This window comes from Amblyomma mixtum, chromosome 3, assembly GCF_055824585.1.
Source record: "Amblyomma mixtum isolate Tamu chromosome 3, ASM5582458v1, whole genome shotgun sequence".
Taxonomy (NCBI): Eukaryota; Metazoa; Arthropoda; class Arachnida; order Ixodida; family Ixodidae; genus Amblyomma; species Amblyomma mixtum.
This window is the reverse complement of record NC_143014.1, coordinates 305,036,368-305,060,484: the sequence shown is the minus strand read 5'-3', so window position 1 is coordinate 305,060,484 and position 24,117 is coordinate 305,036,368. Positions and strand designations below refer to the sequence as shown.

At 47.8% G+C, this 24,117-nt stretch overlaps 1 protein-coding gene and 2 pseudogenes across 1 annotated transcript; 2 read left to right on the top strand and 1 right to left on the bottom strand.

Moving 5' to 3' along the window:
* Nucleotides 1-8,777: 8,777 nt before the first annotated feature.
* On the top strand, nucleotides 8,778-9,311 carry LOC149355460 (nicotinamide riboside kinase 1-like; annotated as a pseudogene).
* Nucleotides 9,312-9,468: 157 nt separating this feature from the next.
* Nucleotides 9,469-13,894, top strand: LOC149355459 (uncharacterized; annotated as a pseudogene).
* A 207-nt stretch (nucleotides 13,895-14,101) lies between these two features.
* On the bottom strand, nucleotides 14,102-15,506 carry LOC149355458 (P2X purinoceptor 7-like). Its single transcript, XM_089576119.1, has 3 exons — nucleotides 15,337-15,506; nucleotides 14,417-14,632; nucleotides 14,102-14,351 (listed from the first exon to the last, which is right to left on the bottom strand). The coding sequence occupies exons 1-3, from the start codon at nucleotides 15,504-15,506 to the stop codon at nucleotides 14,102-14,104; spliced, it is 636 nt and encodes a 211-aa protein (XP_089432245.1).
* Nucleotides 15,507-24,117: the final 8,611 nt, after the last annotated feature.

The window sequence follows — 24,117 nt, the reverse complement described above, 5'->3', positions numbered from 1 at the left end:
TCTCCCCACGCTCGGCTCGGTGCGAACGACCTTCCCTTTGGTTCCCCGCAAGAAGCGACCGATGATGGACAGACGACGGGAAGAAGGGAACGGTGTCTTCAAGCAATTAACCGTGTCTGACAGGAGCCGGCTAGAATCGGAGAGAGCCATCCGCAGTGGCGGCTCGCGGCGCCAGCACGCCTCACCTGTGCTCGGTATACACGTGCCGCTTGCAGTAATGTTGCACTACAGTGCGAAAATGCTGCTGACTTGCGCTTCCTCCTCGCCAATTCCCACGCGTGGACTCTGCAACGAGTTCCTCCGCTTGCTGTGCTGTGCCGATCTGTGCTCGTGTTGAATTGGCCACCGCCTGGTGAAGGGGCGGAGCCCTAGGTAATTTAACCAGCGCACTAAGTGAGAACGAACGCTCTGGGCCCTGGCGACAAGGCTCATCCAGTCGCTCGATGCTATGAACTTTTAATTCTTGAAGTGTTTGCCCTTGTGCATCATATTTAAATAAGTTCCTTCAAAATGTCCGAAAATCTGTGTTTTAGTCACCAAATGTCAACTTCCATCCTTCCTCGTCCATTCTCTGGCCCAACCACGCTACCCTGCATCACAACAACTGGTCATGCTACCCAGCCCGTAACAGCCCACACAGACGAACATTTGATACACCCTATGCAACACAAACACTAGCACACAAAACTAACGCAAAACACCCACCACCAATGCACGACCCGGGAACACCTAGTCTACTAGCGCTTGGCGTTCGTGTTCACGGTTCGGGGCTGAAGAAGCGTTGCATGGGTCCAGTCAGTGACACCCAGGTAGCGGGCGTCGAGGTGGTGTTCGAAGTGCTTAGGCTTGCGTCGCTGGCGGCGTCGTTGGCGGCGTCGTACGAGCTCCCGGTCCAAGTGCCCGTTTAGGCGATGCTGGCGATGTTGGCCTTGTGGGAATCACCCCGATGGGTGGCAACAGCGTTGGAGGAGCCCCTGGCCGTAGCAGATGGTTGCGCCAGCCACTGACTCCCCGGAATGGGCTCAGGAACGGCAGGAAGTCTACGGTGCGACGCCGTATAACTCGAGAACGTCGGAGCAGTAGCCGGCGTTGCTCTTCCAGCCGAGGACTGTTCCTTTTCCGCCGGAACCTCTCTGTTCTTGCCTCCCGTGGCACGCTGTACCTCGCGCTTTTATAACCTTAGCGTTGGTACACGTCAGCCTTGTCGTCGTCGTCTTTTCTTCTCCACCAATCATCTCTTCCCAGCTCACCAGCTCACCCAGAACTTGGGTTAATACACTTCATGCTTATCGTCATCGTCGTCGTCTTCTCCAAACTTCTTTAGTTCATACTTCTATTGCAAAATTCCTAATATATGTTACACCACAGCAATCTGCTCTGTCCTCAAATTTAAGTTGAACCCTCTTCGTTAGCCTTCACGTTTCTGCCCCATGTACGTGAGTACCGGTAAGATACAGCTATTATATGTTTTTCTCTCAAGGGGGACTGGTAATCTGTCATTGATGATTTGAGAATAGGTACTGGTCAAATGCACTCCACCCCATGCTTATTCTTCAAGTGATTTCGCTCCCGTGATCCAAATGTGCGGTGAATACCTGCCCTAGGCAAATGTAATTTTCCGGTAATTACCAGTTCCAGCGCCTGGCTACCTGTCGTAAACATCTGTTTCCTTTCGCGAGTGTTGAATATTAACGTGAAATGCTAGTAGCGTCTTCATGGCCCCGTGGTGGTAATTTTGTGGTGGTAGTCCTGGTATCACTTAATTAGGTTATAGTGAGGGAGGTAGCAAAAACTTAATTGGTCATTAAAATTACAGGTGATGGGCAGAGCCCTCCTCACAGCATATGGAAGGAGACCGCGTGTGTACGAATGGTGTGCCAGTGGCGCCAGTTCTCCCGACATTCATGCCAAAATTCTGTTGCAACAGTTTGTTGCATATAGCTTACATGTGCTAAGTGAAGTTGGAGGCTAGCTTGAGATAGGGATTCGAACCAACGACATATGCTCCTTCATTTGTATGTCTTCCCATACGTTCCTTTCAAAACAGTGACGCAACCGTTTGTCGTATAGCGTTCTGGGTAGTGTCAGACACGTGTTTGTGCGTGCGTGCGTGTGCGTGTGCGTGTGTGTGTGTGTGTGCGTGTGTGTGTGTGCGTGGGTGCGTGCGTGGGTGCGTGCGTGCGTGCGTGCGTGCATGTGTGTGTGTGTGTGTGTGTGTGTGTGTGTGTGTGTGTGTGTGTGTGTGTGTCCGTGTGTGCGTGTGTGCGTGCGTGCGTGCAGGGGGGGATGTTGTCAATACAGTAATGCTTTCGCATTTCTACACGTAAGCAGTAAAAAAACGCATTTTTCCGCGCGTAGTTGATGCAGAGCACCTTCCCATTTAAAAAATCAAACACACGCTCTTGTTTGGAAACAGCTGGTGTTCACCCATAAGGAAACAAGTACCATGGTACGTTTCGTTTTCTTCAGTGTTTCGCAGCGTAGTTATCCTAATTTTTTCTTTTTACAACTCAATTCCCTGGGGTTTTGCTGTGACAAATGCCATGTCAAGAATGAGCAATCGCCAAACCAGAAAGAAAGCATGGAAATAGCACGAACGAAATGCGCGAAACCCTCTTGTAGACCTATGCGAGCTCCTTGTTATGACATGGATGAATTAACAGAGAAAAAATTGGCGTTAACGGCATTTCTTTGATTGGTTCAGTTTTGTTTGATTTCGTGTATTAGTCATTCACGCATGTCGTTGATTGTGTGTAAGTTGTTCTCTTTGTAGTCGCTGCATGAAGGTTTTCGAGCACGATCTCAGTATCTATTTCTGCACGGGTACTACCAGTTCTAATTTAAATCCATCTGCAGCGAGATTTTTGAGCACGATGACAGTATCTGATCCTACACAGGCATTTTCAATGCTAATTCATGTTTCCCTCACGCTCATTACGCGACAGCGTATACAGCTCGTTTGGTCGAAAAGCCGTCGGCGTAGTAGTAGTAGTCGGCACCCCGTGTAGGAAATAATTGGGGGCTGCGTAAAATTGCCGCAGAATGTTCCGGATAATGTCAAACGATTCAGCGTTTCGTGCAACATAAACTTACTAGTTAAGTTAGAGCCTAGCTCGTGGCAGGGACTCGCACCGGCGAGCTATAATCGGGAGAACGGACGACCTATATGGGGGCTGCGTAAATTGTATCATACGTGGTTCGGGCGTAGTGTCCACCAAGACAAGTGAGCCTGTTGCTGCAGTCATTTCCTTTCCTAAAAAAATAGTTTTAGATTTATCCGACGGGCAAGGCGTCGGGCCGGACGGGCGATGGCGTCAGACGCCGCGCGTTCCACTCTTAGAGGCGAAGCTTCGTCGTCGTACAAATTTATTTTTTAGTTCAGAGGCACTTATCTAATGTCTTGGACAGAAGTGGGTGGAAAAATTTAGTGAAACATAAAACAAATTTTAAAATAAGTGCTGATCAAGATGTAAACTAAGGTTGAAAGTATACTTACGCAAAAAAGCACTCACAACAACGAAAACATCAAAAATGTTATGAAAAATAAACCAGATTATTATAATGAAGCGTGGAGGACTGGAACACTCCTGCTAGAATGATACTAGAATCAGGCTGCTGACATAGCCTAAACAGGCCCTCCAGAACCTTCGTCCCATATCGCTGACGTTGTGCGTCGGAAAACTGATGGAACACGAGCCAACAGGCTCCACCCACACTTAGATGCTAACGTCTTCTTCCCTGACACCATGTTCGGGTTCCGGTCGCATCTCTCGACTCGAGACGTTCACCTCCAGCTGAAAGAGGAAGTGATCGATAATCCTCGTATGACCCAGGATGCTGGCCAGAGGCCTGGGTGCGCTGGCCTTAGACCAGAAGGGGATCTTCGCCAACGTGTCGCACGATGTCATCTTGACGGGCCTAGCGAGGTCACACTATGGCCAGCGCACTTACGACTGCGTGAGGGCCTTCCTGACATCGCAGACATGCGCTCCGAGTGTCAGCTTGAGTGAGCCCGTAGGTTGGCCAGACTTTAGTCAGTGCACATGACTGAGCACTTGTGATTTTGCCGAGGTATGCGCGTCTTCAAGATACGAGAATAGACCCGACCGTTCTGCGCGGCTTGGCTATCCTGAGCCAACCACCCCGTTGCAGCAGAGGTACCATCCCATCCCGGCCAAACTCGCATCTAGGATCAGAGTGGCGTTCGTCCCGAAGAACATGCACTCCGAGATTCCCGCCGGCCGTAGGACAGCCAGGGTCAAGGCACTCCAGCGCCAATACGGCTCCGACCAAAACGTCCTATATGTCGACGTGGCGAAATAACCGTACGGCAGAGACGCTATGGGTTTAGCGGTTACAAACGCCACTAGCTCAGTTCAGATTAAGAGCTCCGTTCTAGGCATGGGCTCGAGCACGAGGGCTGAGGAGACCGCCATAGCGGTAGCACTCGCTTCCATGCACCACATGGCCACACATGACGAACACCACGCCAGTCCAACATACACAATAATTACAGAGTCACAGGCTGCATGCCGCGCCTTCAGGAAGGGTACTTTATCTTTGTAGGCTACGCGCGCGTTCTCAGCAACCAATCGCGACATATTCCCCACGGTAAGCATCGTTTGGACCCTTCGGCACGCCTCCCTTCCTGGCAACGAGAGTGCGCACGCGCTCGCCCGAGCGGCAACCTTCAGGGCGCTTTCGATGGAAGCGGAGGATGAAGCAGACACAGAGGGCGCCTGCGCGGCATTGCATGCTTACACCCATATCACAGAATATTGCCGCACACAAAGAACACTGCTACCACCGCATCCAACACTGAGTAAGGCCGAAGCTTTGGCATGGCACCAACTTCAGACACACACGTATCGTAACCTGTACCACATACACTTGTTCTTCCCCAACCTTTACCGGGACAAATACCCGAGCTACCAAGAACATCGACCTACACTGTACCATTTTGTTTGGGCCTGCACAACACCACCGGGAGGCATCCCACCCATAACCTTCCTCACCCCTTCCTCTTGGGAAGATGCCCTGTGAAGCACGGAGCCGACCGACCAGCGCCGGCTCATCGAGCGTGCCGAGAAGCTAGCGGTGGCCAACGGGGCCTTGGACTAAGAGCCGTTATTCTTGAGACCTCTCTGACCGGCTCGAGCCCGCAAGACCAGCGACAGCTGCTCTAGCGGGCCTGCAGGATCACGGCGGCACATGGAGCCCTGGACTAGGGGCTCCACTCAGGATTAAGACAAGCACACTATACCTGTTTTTCCACGAAACTAAGGTTGAAGTTGTACTTGTGCAAAATAGCACTGACAACAAAAACATCACGGACAGCTTTGCTATGACCGACAAGTTTGTTTGTGAAGTTTAACGTCCCAAGCGACTCAGGCTATGAGGGACGCCGTAGTGTAGGCTCCCGCGTAATTTCGACCACCTGGGGTTCTTTAACACGCTCTAACATCCCACAACACACGTGCGCCTTTTGAGTTTCGCCCCCATCAGCAGGCGGCTGCCGGGGTCACGTTCCAACCACGGGTACTATGGTTCAACAGCCGAGCGTGCTAAGCCGGAGCATCCGGTACCTCGTTCCAAAGAGCTTCTCCATGCACGCAGGTAAGGGCGCCAGGGTTATGGTGACGATTATGGCTAAGGGGCCATCGCTCGCGACTGCAGCGCCAATATCAAAATAAAATTGGTAAATTGGTTTTTGAAAAAGGGAAATGGACAAACATCTGTCCCACATATCTCTGTGGACACCTGAACCGCGCCGTAAGGGAAGGGAGTAAAGTGGCAGAGAAAGAAAAGAGAGAGAGAGACGCCGTAGTGGAGGGCTCCGGAATAATTTCGACCACCTGGGGATATTTAACGTGCACGTACATCGCACAGAACACGGGCGCCTTTTGCGTCCCGCCTGGTTCGAAACGCGGCCGCCGCGGTCGGGTTCGAACCCGGGTACTCCGGCTTCGTAGACGAGCGCCTTAACAACTGAGCCACCGCGGCGCGTCATAATATACAATACTGAGTTTGGTTTCCTCGCGAACAATCATTACATGTAAGCGACAGTAAGTTCAAAAATAAAATATTATTTGTTATGGAAGTATAATTATTTTTTGACAACTCAGTTTGATTATTTACTTGTCTTCGAAATGCTCCGGATGCCGCGAATGGGCCGCGGCTTTCATCACTTCGCGTCACCACTGCTGATAAATGCGCAAGCGCAGAGTTGTTAAACGACGGCGGTGACGTCTCGGCGCCACAGCCCCAAAGCCGTTCGTGGTGCGTTGCACTGCAAGTTCAAGTTGCGTGCCTGAGCATTGGTGCCAATTTCACGAGTCGCGGTATTTTAGCATTCGAGCTAAGTTTACGGACGGCGGTATCTAAGTATTCGCGCCGAATTTACCGGCATCGGTACGGCTATAGAATGCAGCTGTAGATTTTTTTCATACCTGCAAGTTGGTGAAGTGGCCTGGGTTATTATATTTCGAATTTGTTTTGTTAAATATATGTGCTGTAAAAAATGACACATCAAAAAAATTGATTTCCTACTGGTCAGATCACCTTTACCTGATACCAAATAAATTAAGTTAGCAGTTTGACCTTTGCTGGAAGACAAATTCCTTCTTTCTTTCTACTAGTCTGACATTTCCGCACTTGTCATATATAGTACACTATATATGCCTTGTTTGACTTTCGGATCCTACATGGAACGGTTTGGTTTGGTTTGGTTTATGGGGTTTAACGTCCCAAAGCGACTAAGGCTACGAGAGACGCCGTAGTGGAGGGCTCCGGAAATTTCGACCACCTGGGGTTCTTTAACGTGCACTGACATCGCACAGTACACGGGCCTCTAGAATTTCTCCCCCAAAGAAATTGGGCTCGGTGGCTCGGTGGCTACGCTCGGTGGCTACGCTCCAGCGCAGTTCACTAACCCATTCCCATTCATCATGCAGGTGTTCACGATCACTGCCAACGCGCTGTTCGCCGCACTGGTAATCATGTGCTCCGCGACCTTCGCTGATATTTGTCATCGTGTTAACACTTGCCGCCAACGAATATTGTACCCACCCCTTATGTAATGCCCCTCACCGGGCCTTTAAGGAAAATAAATGAAATCAAATGAAATCAAACCGCTGCGGCCGGGATAGAACCCGCGTCTTTCGGGTCAGCAGCCGAGCACCATAGCCACTGAGCCATCGCGGCGGCCCTACATGGAACGAAAAATGTCGAAGCAGCCATCAATTGCATGACAGTTTATTATTAAAATACACTATCATGGAGCACAGCACACGTAAGTGCAAATTTTAATTAACGGTTTTATTTTAATTAACGAATGGTTAACTAATTTTGTGCTGCAGCCTTTCTTTGTTTTTTAGTTTTTTGTTGATAAAATAACATAATTCAGCTCAGACAGTCAGTGCATACCTGTGTCAAGAACAATAGTTGTGAGGTAAACAAACCCCCAACTGTTTTGCTTACAGTGTATACCCATCACTATCTTTTTCTTTTTTTATGATTACTGAGCATTATGCGGCCGGCATATGGCGTTCAAGTGGATTTAGTGTGATTGGTACTGCACACTCCATGTTGAGGTTTATGCAAGGAACTGAAAAAAAATCCCGCTATGAAGCATACCTTCCCCCATAAAAAAAAAACTACTCCGCCTGCCACAAACATTTAATCCGGCCAAATTAAAACTAAACAAATATGCATACACCTTTACTTTCTAACTTCCGTTTTGTTTTTCGCTCTCCATTAGCAATGACATTGTGCTTGCCTCCTATAGTCAATTTCTAAAGCACAGGCTAAAATAAGGATACAGCGTGCAACGCGAACGGCTTTGAAGGTATCAAAAACTGTGAAGCGAGGATCCAATCACGATGAAAAGAAATGCAAACACGGAGCGCGTAACTTGCGGTACAGTCGGCACAGTCGCTAAATGCGCTATTCCAGTTAGCTTCGACAGCAAACGCATATTGAAATTCAACACAAATCATCAGCTAGCACATTAGTGTATTTTACGTTTCGTTCCATCGAAGCGCGGCCGCTTGTGCGAAGCAGGTGTTCGCACTGCTCTACCAGCATCTACGAGGTGCACAAAGAGTACATATTATTTAGAGGAGAGCGGCGGAGTACCTGCTCTTCGGAAAGAAATGCAAATGAAAAACAAAATAAATGCTAGCCCCGAGGTGCTGATATGCGGGGAGTACTCTGCGAAGACCTTCCTCACTGATGTTGTGTTCGCAAAGCCATCCCTGCGATTCGGCAACGCTCATCTCCTACGCGCATATTCGTTGACGCCGCCATGAAATCTGAAGCCACACACCTGGCGCACGCCAGCACCGCGAACGGCTTGGGGCCGCGACTGCGAGGGAAGCAGACGACGTGCCAAGCTGTGTCACGATCGCTATAACAGCACTGTGCATGCGCAGGAAGTAACGGCGTGATGTCGAGTGGTGAAAGCCTCCCCCGCCGCGAACTAGTCCCATGAGCCATGAGCGTCTGCTTTCTACTTCGCAGAGCCATGCCCATAGCAAGTGCTGACTACTCCTCTTGTCAAGAAAACTCTCTCTCTCTTCCTTCTAGGCAATTCTGTGCAGAACTTACGACTGCTGTGAGCAATCCGTGAGGGACAAGCTGCAAAAAAAGCAGGCAAGTTCACCTTTAGCCGACATTTTATTGTTCTGGTTTCTTCCCTTCAACGAAAAGCTCTTATCAACCCTTGCCCAAGACCTGCGCAGTTTCGTGTTTTTCTGCATTACAAATTCAGCGCTGCCATGCTCAATGACTCGATCTTGATCAGTCTCCAGGGTCACCAACGGCGGCAAGACTTCGCTCGTCAATTATCTGCAACAGGTGTTCGAGGACTGCGTCATAGTACATCAGGACGAATACTTCCGCTGCAAATTCGACAAGAACCACTAAATGGTCGTCGAATTGAATCATGGTAACTGGAAGCCACTTGCGAGCGTCGATTGGGAAAAACGTTTCGACACTGTCACTAATTGCACATCGCAGCTGCCGCGAGGACCGAATAATATACAATAATACAATACATAATATACAACTACATTAGCCTGCGAAGCTCTTCGACAAGCGGTACTATTTTCACGCTGGCCCGAGAGGAGTATTTCGTTAGGCGTCAGACGCGCACTTACGATCCAGCCGGTGTGCCTTGTTACTTCGAGAAGGTTGTCTGGCCGATGTACCTCAAGAACTTGCAAGAGGTGAAGGACACTCAGAATGACATCGTTTACCTGGATGGAACGCAAGACATGAAAGATCTTCACCAGAAAGTGCTGGAAGAATAGCCTTGACGGCAGAAACTAGCACGCAGATGTAGTGTAGTACCCTTGCGGCGCAATGTGCGGAGCATAGTGAAGTGACAGGTGCGGTGGTGCAATATTCATGATATGCAGGACCAGTTTTCTTTTCCTACATTACCTGCGCGTAGTAAGAATAAAGAGAATGCAGAAGCTTCTGCAGAGCCAGCATGTGCTATCATCAAGCCACATCCAGCAAGGCTAGCGGTGCATATAATCAGTCTCAGTACCCTGGTTTCGAGCTGTGTGTACAGCCATAGAGTAAGACTAAGGAGGTACGAAGTTGCATAAGCACTTGTTCTTGGCAAGCAGTCGTCTTTCGTTTTACCTTCAAGCAGCCACGACTGCATGTATGCTCTTATTTCATATGGATAAGCGGGAAATTGTGAACAGGCAGAAAGACAAATTCTTATGATTGGGTGTTTCTAATGTAAAAGTTAAAGCCACGAAAAGGACCACCAATATGAGTGTACAGCACTTTATTTATATATATATAGTATTTCTTTGTAAACACATAATCATTTTAATGCCTTTTAAAGTTATATACAAAAGTAAAAATTAATTTTCTAATGCGAACAAAGTTCTTCTTTCAATTGCGGGCCATCTTCTTTCAATGGCCATTGTGTGTGGAAACAATGGCCTTCTAGTTTTCAACCAAACGTACGTGACCACAAATGCTCTCCTCTAACACAGTCATGTCCATTGGTTTCAAAGGAAGAAAGTATGAATAAATTGCTTGGGTGTGAACTTTGTGTTCTTTGTTATATTTCTCGCTTCTAAAGTGTTCTAAAGCGTCACAAGCAAACATGAAAAAAAGAGTGGTGTCAAAACAGCGCAGACGAAGCCTTGTGGTGTTTCGATAGGTATGTTCTCATTAATTAAGCATGCCTTTTCCATTATGTCCCAGGCATATGCTTTCTTTCAGTACAGAAAATAAATATGCACACTGTTGAGAGAACTGTTGGGCTCATATCATACACAACAAACACTTTAATTTCAGTAAAAACTGAGCTTGAGGACACTACTGCTTGATTGAAACAAATGTCATTCAGTTTTAATAACTGCTGCATGTACCTCAATGTTTTTTCAGGTATTCAGGTTGGTGCCTCCATGATAAGCACAGCCACCCAAGTTAAGCTGTGCACCACCATGCGTGAAGAAGGCTGGGATGACCATGATGATGATGAGCTGTGTGACGATGGCAGTGGTGACTCATTCAGCCGTGATGATGAGTACTGCGCCTTGGATGACTGGGATCATGGGTATGTTATATTAATGCTGTTAAAGAATGCCAATATTTCAGAGCCAAAAATCAGAGTAGCTGCAGTAGTTTTGCATGTTTTTATGTTTGTTTGCGGTGTGTAACTTAGCTGAAAGGTTGCTATTTCTTCCAGGAGTATCGAGTCTGATGAAGAAAACTGCAGTGAGGACTGTGATCAGGACTGCAACGACAGCACTGAGAAGGAGAGAATTATTTTGGCCGAAGAGAAGCATCTTTAGGTGCTCTTCAATTTGTGCCGCAAGTGTTTTGCACCTTGCATATGCCATGTGGACTGCAAAGGCACTCTCTTCCGTGTGCTTACAGTCTGTAAATCAGGCCACAATTTTTTGTGGCAAAATCAAGATTGCATTCAGCAGCTGCCTGTCACAAACCTACGGCTTTCCTCCGCAATACTGTTCAGTGGGTGCAACCCAACCGCTACACTTAGAATGTGGCTCAGTGGTTATCCACCGCCGCGGTGGCTCAGTGGTTATCGTGCTCGGCTGCTGACCCGAAAGACGTTGGTTCGATCCCGGCCGCGGCGGTTGAATTTCTTTGGAGGAGAAATTCTAGAGGCCCGTGTACTGTGCAATGTCAGTGCACGTTAAAGCACCCCAGGTGGTCGAAATTTCCGGAGCCCACCACTACGGCGTCTCTCATAGTCTTAGTCGCTTTGGGACGTTAAACCCCATAAACCAACCAACCAGAATGTTTTCTATTATTGGTGTGCAACTTTTCGGAGACACGACATTTTTTAACATCCAACGTTCTCACCTCTGGCCTGCCATTGAGACAGTAAGCAAATTTCTTATAACATAGTTTTAAGTAATTGACTGCAAGTGCTTATTGCTCTTGGAATATTTCTTTTAAGGTATGGAAAAAAGAACAGCAAGTGTTGCTTGCGGGTGTGACTGAGCAAGGTGTCAAACTTGCTGGTGATGGCCGGGCCGATTCACCTGGATTCAGCGCAGTGTGGCACTTACTCTTTGATGGATCTTGAGCGCAACAAAATATTACATTTTGAGCTTGTGCAGGTTTGTTTCAACTTCAGCATGTTTTTTATAGCATGCTGTTTATGTAACTAGCAGCGCAAGAAGACAGTTCTGTGCAACAAATGGTCACTTCACTTTCCTTCTGTCTCCAGAGTATGTGCAGTTATAATATATAAATACGCGTACTGAATCTTTTCCCATTTTACACTTCAATGAAGTTGGTGGAAGTAGCCACATGGAGCTGGAAGGGCTGAAACTTGGCCTTGAATTTCTCCGTGATCGCCAGGTTCAGATATCATCTATTGTGACCGACCGGCACGCACAAATAAAATGTTTTCTTCGAAAGGAGAAGGCGGACATCATGCACGAATTCGATGTATGCATGTCGTGAAAGGTATCGTGCAGGCTTTTTTTTTTATGGATCAGAATACGTTAACTTCTGTTATATATCCTTGCAAGGAATGTATGCTTCACTTTTATTTTAATATTTCTGTCAGGTGTTCGCAAGAAGTTGGTTGCTGCGGCCAAAAGGGACGACTGTAAAGAGCTCACGGCATGGACGCAGGCTGTCGGCAACCACCTCTACTGGTCAGCTGCCTCAAGCTAGGGCCACAAAGAACTAATTGTTCCAAAGTGGAAGTCTCTTCTAAATCATATAAGAGACATTTCACAGCCACGAAGATCAGCTCTTCCCATTCTGCCTCCTTGAAGACATTGAACCAAGGGAGTGGCTGAGTGCAGGTACGCTGCCTATTTGATAGAAATGTGAAATACATCAGTGCAATTTTTTTCAGCTGTAGAGCTTTCTGTGGCTCTACAGTAAATGCTGTGCAAGAAAGGGAAGGAGATGGTACTTCGTTCCTGTGCCATGGTGTGTGGTCTTCCTCAGCACCAGCAAATCTTCATCCTCTTTCCAGCTTCCCCGTTAACCCCTGCACCCATAAGCCGTACAGTGAACAACTGCTACCCTCAGCATAGGGACAGATACCATTCATAGCTTTGCCTTTTGATGCAGAGGCACAAAAAGCTGTCCAGGAGTATAGTGTACTGTGACTGACCATCTCGGAAAGTTTTGTAACCTGTTTTCAGTTGAAGTTCTATTTTGGGCTGTGATGAATAATCTGTTGTTTTCTCTGGTCACTTTTTCTGTCATTGCGTCTCCTGTAGCATGCATAGTTAATTTTTTCACATTTCAGAAGTAGCCACTTGAACTACAGCCCCGTTTATAGCCACACAGTCAGTCTAAAGACAAATAGTATAAATGGAGCCGATATATTGCTTTGCTTGATACTCAAAAATGTAATGTTACTACACTAAGTGGAATAATACAAGAGCAGGAACTGCTTGCTTATGACGAGTTGTACATTTTGTAATTAGAAAGCTGGTGCTTCTGTACTTCTTCATTCAGAGTCCAAGGCTTTCCAGAAGCTGAAGGAAGTAGCAACTTCCAAGGTCCTCCTAAGAGACTTACCACATCTGGCAACAAAGTTCCAGACCTATGGTTTAGAAGCTTTTCACAGCGTTCTGCTCCATTTTGCACCTAAGTTGTGTCAGTACTCCTTCGAAGGCATGGTGGCAAGTTAAGTATTGAGTTTTATAGTTATATCTTGACAAAATAGTTAAACCAAGCTGATGTCTATTTTGGTGCAGAAAATTTCTTCTGGGAGATTGATATGTAAGCCAAATATCAAATGAAAAGCATACTCATGCCACAGGGAGCATTGAACATTTTTTTACACATTCATGGAGGACATATTTTTATGAAATGGCAGCTTAGTATGAGTTAAGCCACGGTCTAAGCATTGTCCAACACGCAGTGGTTTATGTAATTACAAATGTTTTAACTTCCCATATTGTATTCTGCATCTTATGGCTGCACAAAATTGTTCTTGCATGTCCTCTGCAATTGTTCGCTGCAATAAAATAGCTCTGCATGACAAATGAAATGGGTTATGTAACTGTTTCCAGGACTCGACTAGCAGCCATGCATTACAATTAAAACGGTGAAAGAAGGCAGGCATGCACACAGGATATCCGAAAGCCACAGGAGGTAATCCTGTTGCCTGTCCTCTAAAGGAGCAGCCCACACATGGTAAGCTGATGTACTCCACTTTATTTGTGCAGATAACATTGTTTTGTTACATCCTCATGCAGGCTATGTCAAGAGACTGCTAGAGCTGGTTATGTCCGAGGCTCCAACTGTGTTGCGGACAAGAAGGACGACAAATGTGGAGATTCCGCCACCTCTCAGCAGCCGCTTTCTGAAGACACCAAAAGAAGCACTTGTAAAGCAGCGAAAAACAAGGTTCAACAAGTAGTTAATTGAACATGGTTTTGTGGCAGAACCTTGGAAGACGTCGACGACAGCTGTGTAAATATGCTTGTCATTATGTGTATGTATGTATGTACATATGTATGTATGCACGTATGTATGCATGTATGTATGTATGCATGTATGTTCTAGTAGTAACTATGTTTTACTTTGAGTGTGTATGGCAACATAGCAAAATGATATGAAATAAAAGTTATTCAATTGTGTGCTTCACATTCACACTTCTTTGTGTCAGACATTTACTACATGCATCAAAGTTGTAAAAGGTGCAAACACTCACTCTTGATGAAAAATGTTTGAACCCTGTGTAGACTCCATTTTCAGACGGATATTTCTTGCGGATAGCATCCAGGACAAAACTTGGCAGAATACGCCTTTCGTGCTTCCCCATTCTTCTCCATACGAGATATGCGAATTGCCGATATGCAGCATATCTCAACTGCCTATGGAAGTGAAAGTAAATAACATTATTGTGCATATACTCTCTTAGCTACACCTGCTGTCTCACCTGTCTGTGGAGTTCTTGTCTCCTTTTGCAGATAGAATGGTACCTTCTTGTGCAAGAGCAACTTCAAGCACAGTCCTGTTGAGACAAGCATCTTTGAATTTTTTTGTGCTTGTAATGCATTGCGGATTCTTCTGCTTTCTGGCAATCTCATTAACTTCTTGGCAGCAGCAGCAATCTTCCTCCTTTTCCATTGCAATGCAGCGGTCGCAGGAACACCTGTTATGGAATTAGAGTGTTTACAATGGCATCAGTCAACTGCCAGGAATACATTTATAATAACACATGTAGTCGTAAAAAATTGCCGAATGCAGCATAGCTTCATACATTAATAATAATATTATATAATTGTGCGTCACGTGTGCTACAGCCAGCCTTGCGATTCGGCCTGCTCGTCTGCAGCACGAGGCCATCGAGTTAGTGAAAAAAAATCACTTGTCGCTTGATCTGAGAACAGCACGATAAAGGCGGCCGCAAATGGATGGAGATATTCCTACAAGGGCTCTCAGTATGAAGCAACTCGCCTAAACAGGGATTTTAATTTACTGCCAGATCCCATCTTGGCACGCAGAACGGAAGGCGCACGTTTGTCACCTCGACGAGTTCTGCCGCAAAGCGCCGTGAACTTCTGTTTTACGCGTGTGTTATGAACCGAGCCGGCAAGCAGCGACCATGAAGCGATGTCAGCATAAAATTTGCGAGCAAAAAGAGTCTGATAACTTCTTGCGCATGTCAATGGTCTGTGTGGATTACAAGCAGATTTGCGGCAGCACCGACAAGCGGCAAGACAACAATGCCGACGATCGCATCCCGCTTACATTGCATTAGGAAAGTTTCGTGGAGCAGTGCTATACTACATTTGCTCGCTTCAAACTTAATTCACTGTATCTCTGAATGAAGTTTGGCTAGAAAAGTATGCTTACCAAAGGACATTTCCAACACGTGGAGATGCTGAGGCTTCGCTTTCGTCCAAGCCAGAAGCACCGCTTGCGCCAGCATCGTTGCTTCCTTGGAGCGGTTTGCTATTTGCGATTGGTTCGTACATGTAGGGGATGACGCCAAGATCCTCCTGGCAATTTTCGATGTGTTCCATCGTGATATAAGCATCACACCAACAGCCCCGAACCACCGCGCGCCGCGCTTCCTGTACTACATCGGCGGCGACCGAGCCGGGCTCACCGAGCCAACGCCAGTGTTCACGTCACGAGGCGCCCAAACAATCACAGGCGGCAACGAGGCGCGCGAGCTGGCCCGATGCTGCTGCTGCACGTTTCGCCAAAATAAAATAGGTTTGCGCTTTCCTTTGCCTAATTTCGATGAGAAATTCGAATTCCGAGGGTGGAAAACTGTAAAGTGCATCTCTTCACTCAATTTTTCTGGGAAACCTTTCAGCATCCCTTTAATGAAACCCTAGTACACTTCCTTTCTACTGGACATTATAGAACATCATGCATCACCAACAGCATCTGAAACATGCTTGAAATAATTCTATACAAAGTCAAAATTGAATATTAAATAAATCTGAAAACATCTCTTTTGACGCTAAGTACATTGAACTGAATTGAATTGAGTTTATTTCTCTAGAACAACTGGAAGGATTTCCAGGCAAAAAGCTGCTTTCGCAGCTTGACCGAGCCCGGAAACCCGTTAGATAGCAGTGGCTTCGACATATAAGGTGATGGAAATAAACATAAGAAAGATACAACACAAGAAGAACAGAAGTACACACTACAGAATACAAATAATGAAATACACTTCATAAATACAATTGTGTGGTTAAAACAATAGCTTCTATGCTCGTCTAGTGCAAAATGATACGCGTCAGGAAATACACATGTAATAGAATCACAAAGACGTACATAATGTTCATCAATACAAATTTTGAAGATATATATACATATATTGTAAGCACAACATGCGACCTTCATCTTCATCTGTACATATCCATCATCATCGCTCATCTTCTTCGAAAGGTTGGTCGCCATATTTGCGGGTGCCATTAAAGGTCGCTCCATCCTGCGCTCTGTCTCCCGTCTCACAAGTGGTGGAGGTGATGGGTATCGATCCCAGTACCTCTCCGCCGCCAGACTGCAGCTACGTTCCGGTCGCCACCTGCTCGTACCATCCACACCGATGGATACCGTCAGCGACAACACCACTCGTACTCCCGATGGGCCCCCCGTTCTTCTTCCTCTCGATTCGAAGCGTCTGGAGCCAGCAATGATGACCCAACCCGGTCCTTCCCAATCTTCTGGACACTCCACTTGGACCATCACTATACACTCCAGCGCGAGCCTCCTATTTTTGCTGGTCTTCGTGGGGACAATGTAGAGGACTGGCTCGACCAATATAACCAGGTCAGTGTCTATAATCGTAGGGACTCAGCGATGAAACTTGTAAACGCGTCCTTCTACCTCACTGCCGTGGCCAAGACTTGGTTCGTGAACCACAAAGATGCCATCCCGGACTGGGCTCACTTCTCGTCACAGATACGACAAATTTTTGGCACATCTGGTGCAAGCCCCGCTGTCTACCAAAAAAAGCTAGATACGCGCGTTCAGCTACCCGGTGAGTCCTACACATCCTACATTGAAGACGTATTTGCCCTGTGTCGACGTGTCAACAGCGCTATGTCAGAGTACGATCGGGTACGTCATCTTCTGAAAGGGCTTGGGTCATTTGCTTTCAATACGCTTGCTGCTCAGAATCCAACGTCAGTCCAAGACATCCGAACAACTTGCCATCGTCTTGACGACCTTCAGTCACTTCACTTAACAGACACCTTGGACACCCCAATTTCACCAGACGTAGACTTACGCTCCTTCATTCGCTCCATTATACAGGAGGAACTGCACGGCTCCACCTTACCGCCAGTCGACTCCCACCCGCACCCAGCCCCGTCGTCCTCGCCTTTGCGTGATCTCATCAAAGACGAGCTCGCTTCGGTCACTCGTCCCTTGGCTGCGGAACCACCTGTACCGCGTTTTGCACCTACCTATGCCCAGGTTGCTGCGACGCCTCCTGCTGCTGTTTATCCGTCCCATCCACAGCCCGTCCAGCAAACTCCGGTCTCTGTGTCCCTGAGCCCCGCTATGTATCCTGTTTGGAGTCCGCCTGCACGTCGGCCGGTGTGTCACTACTGCGGAATTCGCGGGCATGTTGCCCGTGTATGCCGTCGGCGTCAGCGCGACGAGCGCGAGTGGTACCCTGACTTTCGCAACGGAGCTACGTACTCGTCACCTGCTTACCGCCCGACGTTTGCCACCAGTCCTCCTCGTCGCCCATCGTACGGGGACTTCTCTCAAGACGCTACGCACTCGTCGTACGCTTACCGCCACCGTTTGCCGACCATGCTAATTATCATCCCTCCTCTCCCTCTACCTCTCCGGACCGCTCCTCGAACGTCAGGTCATCGCGCCGCCGCTCCCCATCGCCTTTCCGTCGCTCCTCATCGCCTCTACGTCCACCATCCTCTCAGACAACTGGCCACACGGAAAACTAAATTGTGCAGTTTCTGAAGATAAAACTCCACCGCACGCCGACCTCTCAATTCCTCCTGCACAGCCATCGAACATGTTAACCGTTGATATTGAAGGCACTGTAATAGAAGCATTGATCGATACGGGCGCCGCCATTTCTGTAATTAGTTCTGCTTTATGTTCTCATCTTCGCAAAGTGCGCACCCCTTACAGTGGTCCTTCTCTCCGTGCTGCCAATGATGAATCAATGCGTCCTTCCGGATTGTGTATAGCACACGTCACTATCGACGGCATCCTACACTACATAGTATTTGTTGTGCTTCTCTCCTGTGCTTATCCCCTCATCCTCGGCTGGGACTTCCTCCACTCTGCGCAATCTGTAATTAACTGCTGTCCCCCTACTCTACAAGCTACTGAATTCGAACTTTCTGCCGTTTCTGTCCTGCCTTCTCATCTTTTGGTTACCACCGCTGACCATGTACTTTACCCCGGCTGCGAAGATGTCCTCTCTGTTGCTTCTGCCCACGTCAACGCTGGGGACTTTTTCGTCACACCAAGCCCCCGTCTTTTCTCAAGGGGCATCTTTCTCGTCGCGTCCCTGCTCCGCTTCAACAATGGGTCTTCACTACTGACTGCCTTCAACACTACGCCGGAACCCATTCTTCTGCGTCAAGGCACAGCCATCGCTTCTGTGGATAGCACTCAACCTGTAACCGTTCTTTCCTCTGCCCCATCAAGCTTCGTCCTTCCGACCCCTGCTTCTGCCTCTGCATCTATTTCAGCTGCTATCAGCCCCGGTCTCACCCCGGCTCAAAAAGATGAAATGCTTGCCGTCTTGACCAAGCATGCCGCTTCCTTCGATACCCAGACAACAACCTTGAGCCAAACCACCGCAGCAAAGCATCGCATCTACACAGATGGTTCGGGCGCCATTCGCCGTCGCCCGTTTCGTGTGTCTTCTAGTGAGCGCAAGGTTATTCAAGATAGCGTAGCGGACATGCTCAAGAGCCACATCATACGCCCTTCTTCGAGTCCTTGGTCTTCGCCTGTTGTGCTGGTTCAAAAGAAGGATGGCTCAGTACGCTTTTGTGTTGAATATCGCGCCCTTAACAAGATCACTAGAAAAGATGTTTATCTGCTGCCTCGGATTGATGACGCCCTCGACTGTCTCCAAGGTGCACAATTTTTCTCTAGTCTCGACCTAAGATCGGATACTGGCAAATACCGATGCATGAGGCCGACAAGGAAAAAACTGCTTTCGCCACTCGCGATGGCTTATACGAATTCAACGTTATGACGTTCGACCTATGCAATGCTCCGGCCACGTTCGAGCGCATGATCGACACCGTTCTCCGAGGCCTCAAGTGGAAAACGTGCCTTTGCTACCTCGACGACAGTCATTTTTTTTTTTCGACTTTTTCTGAACACCTTGTTCGTCTCGATGAAGTATTAAGCGCACTTTCTGAGGCCGGCCTTCAGTTAAACACCAAGAAATGTTGCTTTGCTTCCATTTCTATCAAGGTCCTCGGTCACGTCGTTAGTCAGAAGGGTGTAAAGCCTGATCCCGACAAAGTGGCTGCAGTTTTGCATTTTCCCCGCCCATCGCGCGTCAAAGACCTGCGCAGTTTTCTGGGGCTAGCGTCATACTTCCGGCGCTTTATACGCAACTTTGCCTCTATTGCGGCCCCTTTGCATAAGCTCCTCTGCGCTGGCACGCCGTTTGTTTGGTCTGAGACCTGTGAGGTCGCTTTTACTACCTTAAAGAAGGCTCTCACATCTGATCCGATACTGGCACTATTCGACGACAATGCTCTAACGATTTTACACACGGCCGCCAGTGGACACGGCATTGGTGCCGTTCTTCTGCAGCGGCAGCACTCCTCGTGCGAGCAAGTCATCGCCTACGCCAGTCATACACTGACTGCAGCGGAACAGAACTACACGATAACTGAGCACGAGTGCCTCGCTGTTGTCTGGGCCATTCTGAAATTTCGCCCTTATTTGTACGGCCGCCAGTTCACAGTTGTCACTGACCATCATGCCCTGTGCTGGTTTTCCTCGCAGAAAAACTTGTCCGGGCGCCTCGGCCGCTGGATTCTCCGTCTCCAGGAATATGACTTTACCGTCACCTATAAATCGGGCAAGAAACACCAGGACGCCGATGCGCTATCTCGTTGTCCCCTCGCCCAAACTCAACATCCGTGCGTGTCCTCCGCATCCTCAAACTGCCAAACTACCCCTTCGACGGCTATCTCAACCTTGACCGCCGCACCCATTGACTTGATGCCCGCTCCCAGTCTTGTCGATCTCGCCTCAGCGCAGCGGGCCGACCCTTACTGCCGGACTCTTATCGACCGTCTGAGCGGTGCTACGCGGCCACCGAATGCCCGTCTACGTCGCCAACTTAACTCTTTCAAGCTAGTCGACAACATCCTTCTTTGGCACAATTACAGCCCCTTCGGTGACTCATGGGTGCCTGTCGTACCCCGTTCTCTTCGCCGAGAAGTATTGCAGGCCTTTCACGATGACCCCGCTACTGGCCACTTAGGCTTTCACAAAACTTATGACCGCATCAAGCGCCGTTTCGTTTGGCCCGGCCTCTCAACCGCTGTTGGAAAATATATTGCGTCTTGCATCTCTTGCCAACGTCGCAAATGGAGCACATCTGCCCCTGCGGGCCTTCTACAGCCTCTCCCCTGTCCTTTCTCCCCTTTTGAAGTCGCTGGGATTGACCTCTACGGTCCCTTACCATTAACACCAACGGGCAACCATTGGATCGTCACTGCCATCGACCACTTAACCAGATACGCTGAAACGGCCCCTCTTCCTTCTGGCTCTGCTTCAGAGATCGCCCATTTCTTCCTGAACGCCATCCTTCTGCGCCATGGAGCTCCTCGTGTCCTTATTAGTGACCGCGGCAAGTCCTTCCTCTCCAGCATCCTTGCCGAAGTTCTTCACGCCTTCAGAACCGTGCACAAAGCCTCTTCAGCTTATCAACCTCAGACCGATGGGCTCACAGAGCGCTTCCATCGCACGCTGTCCGATATGCTAGCCACGTAAGTCTTTGTCAAAAGTAACCAGGTTCCATGGTTTGCTTCTAATTCGTATAACAGAGCACTCACGGCTTTCCTAAAGATCAAAAAGTTCTTTCAAGGTGAGAACAGGGCTTCTTCTACCGTACAGAGATTTAGAGCTTGAGGGCTGTCATAATAGTTTTAATATGCGACTGAGAAGAAAAACGTGCAGCCTTGTTACTTTTGACAAAGACTGTACATCCAGCCCGACCACACCAGCTGGGACACCATGCTTCCCTGCCGTGCAAAGAACCACCAGCTTCTCCCCATTCTTCCTTGTGTATGGACGTCAACCTACCTTCACCCTCGAAGCGTCTTTCTTCTCCGCCCCCTCAACCTCTTCCAGACTCTCTCACGAACAGTTTACTTCTCGTCTTACCTACTGCCGTACCATTGCCCGCCTGAATACCGACGCCTCCCAAGCCTCCCGGAAAAGCACCTATGATTTCTCCCACCGTGCCATATTTTTTCACCCTGGTGATGAGGTACTGCTGTGGACTCCAGTGCGTACCCCGGGATTGTGTGAAAAATTCTTGAGCCGTTATATTGGTCCGTATACTGTACTCGAACAAACGTCCCCGGTGAACTATCGCGTTGCCCCTGTTCATCCTGTTAATGATCGTCGTTGCCGAGGTGCCGAGATTGTTCATGTTTCCCGCCTCAAACCCTTCGCCCGTCGCCCTACTGTGCTATAACCTGCGCCCGGGCCGGTCGCTTTCGTACGCGAGGGGAGAAAGTGTAAGCACAACATGCGACCTTCGTCTTCATCTGTACATATCCATCATCATCGCTCATCTTCTTTTTCGAAGGGTTGGTCGCCATATTTGCGGGTGACATTAAAGCTCGCTCCATCCTGCGCTCTGTCTCTCGTCTCACAATATTAAAGCAGAATATACACATCAAGTTCTGTGAAATAATCAAATAAATAAAGATATATGAAAGAGGAATTATTATGCTCCAAGCAGACTTTCTTTGACGTTTCACAAGTGATGCCGTAAATGGCTCCTTTCAAGTCCAACACAGCACAAATTTTGTGTCCATGTCCCAACATGGCAATGCATGCCTCACGAGACTACCCACAGCAGAACTCATTTCTTTGTCCACAAGTGTGACCTTGGTGGCGTGTGCGTCATGACGGGGATTAACACAATGTGCCATAACGACGTGGCTAACAGAATCCATTTACCGCATTTACTCGCATAATGATCGCACTTTCTTTTGCAAAAAAATTTTATTTTTATTTTATTTACAAGATACTGCCGGCCTCGGTTTGAGGCCTTAGGCAGGAGTGGGCATATCAATAATACATCAAGGAAATGTACATAACAAAAAAGCATTACAAGAATTCAAGTGAGAAGGAGAGACGAAATCAAGCCGTAATAATAGTAACGAAAAGTAAAGCGCGAGAAAAACAACAAGGCGCGTACACAGCAGCACGACACAACCATGCATGCTCAATCACTTCAGCAAGAAACGAAATATACAAACAATGAAAACAATCATGCATATGGAGCACTTAAGGCATTGCGCATAAGGACACGATGATAATGCTGTTTGGTCTCAATACTGTTAGGCATGCCGCAGAATGACTGGACCGTCGGGCATTCCACTGTACTCGAGGTGAGCGCATTCCACTCACTTACTGTCCGTGGAATAAATTAGTTTTTAAACACGTTAGTCCTGCAAGAAAATTCTTTTAATTTTTTCGAATGATTAGATCGTGTTGGGCGCTTAGAAACTAAATTAATGTACACATCCTTATCTCTCAAGGTTAGGTTACAGAAGACTTGACAGCCATCGCCGCAGCTCAGAGGTAGAGCACCGGACGCGTAATTCGGAGGTCGTGGGTTCGGATCCCACCGGCGGCATGTGGTTGTTTTTTTTCTGCTTTTCTAATCAATTAGCTTTAAGCGATAGCATATTCAACACCACAAAATAAATAAATTAATTTAAAAAAATCTCCTGTACCTCTTGGTTTCTGTGGCTGTTGGCTTCTTTCATAATTATAACGAGCCCCTCATTCCCCTTCCCTTGTTTGCTTAATTGCTTAGCGAGGGCCTCGGTTCTGGCAGCCTTGACGCCATAGGAAGCATAAGAGGGTTCTCACGCAGCTTCCACCCTCTCCGTTCGATGACGTTCTACGTCACACCTGCGGTAACTCAGGACGGTCTACGTCCACCGCTTATGAACGTGGGTGGCGCTGATGAACACTCTCAAGGTTAGGTTACCTGTAAACATAAATACCCCCGAAAACAGAACACTTGACAGCCGTCGCCGTAGCTCAGAGGTAGAGCACCGGACGCGTAATTCGGAGGTCGTGGGTTCGGATCCCACCGGCGGCATGTGGTTGTTTTTCTTCTGCTTTTCTAATCAATTAGCTTTAAGCGATAACATATTCAACACCACAAAATAAATAAATAAATAAAAAATCCCCTGTGCCCCTTGGTTTCTTTGGCTGTTGGCTTCTTTCATATTTATAACGAGCCCCTCATTCCCCTTTCCTTGTTTGCTTAATTGCTTAGCGAGGGCCTCGGTTCTGGCAGCCTTGACGCCATAGGAAGCATAAGAGGGTTCTCACGCAGCTTCCACCCTCTCCGTTCGATGACGTTCCACGTCACACCTGCGGTAACTCAGGACGTTCTACGTCCGCCGCTTATGAACGTGGGTGGCGCTGGTGAACACTCTCAAGGTTAGGTTACCTGTAAACATAAATACCCCCGAAAACAGAACACTTGACAGCCGTCGCCGTAGCTCAGAGGTAGAGCACCGGACGCGTAATTCGGAGGTCGTGGGTTCGGATCCCACCGGCGGCATGTGGTTGTTTTTTCTTCTGCATGTCTAATCAATTAGCTTTAAGCGATAACGTATTCAACACCACAAAATAAATAAATTAATTTAAGAAAATCCCCTGTGCCCATTGGTTTCTGTGGCTGTTGGCTTCTTTCTTATCTATTCCCAGCATATCATGATATAGTAGGTACATATATTTCAGTCTGTCCCTATTGATGCAAATTTAGGGGTGCAATCTTTATGCAGGGTAAACTTTTTACAAAACATTTTTGAGCACCGAGGCTAGTAGGGCCTACTCAGAAATTACTATTCAGATTTTATCCGAGTAGCCTTCTTTCTCTTTCGAAATTAGTGTTGCTCT

Bases quoted from the DNA above. Each gene is read 5' to 3' on its own strand.
- LOC149355458 (XM_089576119.1), bottom strand. From the start codon at position 15,506: ATGGAACACATCGAAAATTGCCAGGAGGATCTTGGCGTCATCCCCTAC. The intron at 14,633-15,336 runs GTAAGCATACTT...ATTCCATAACAG, and splicing joins CGTGTTGGAAATGTCCTTTG to GTGTTCCTGCGACCGCTGCA. The intron at 14,352-14,416 runs GTGAGACAGCAG...TCACTTCCATAG, and splicing joins GACAAGAACTCCACAGACAG to GCAGTTGAGATATGCTGCAT.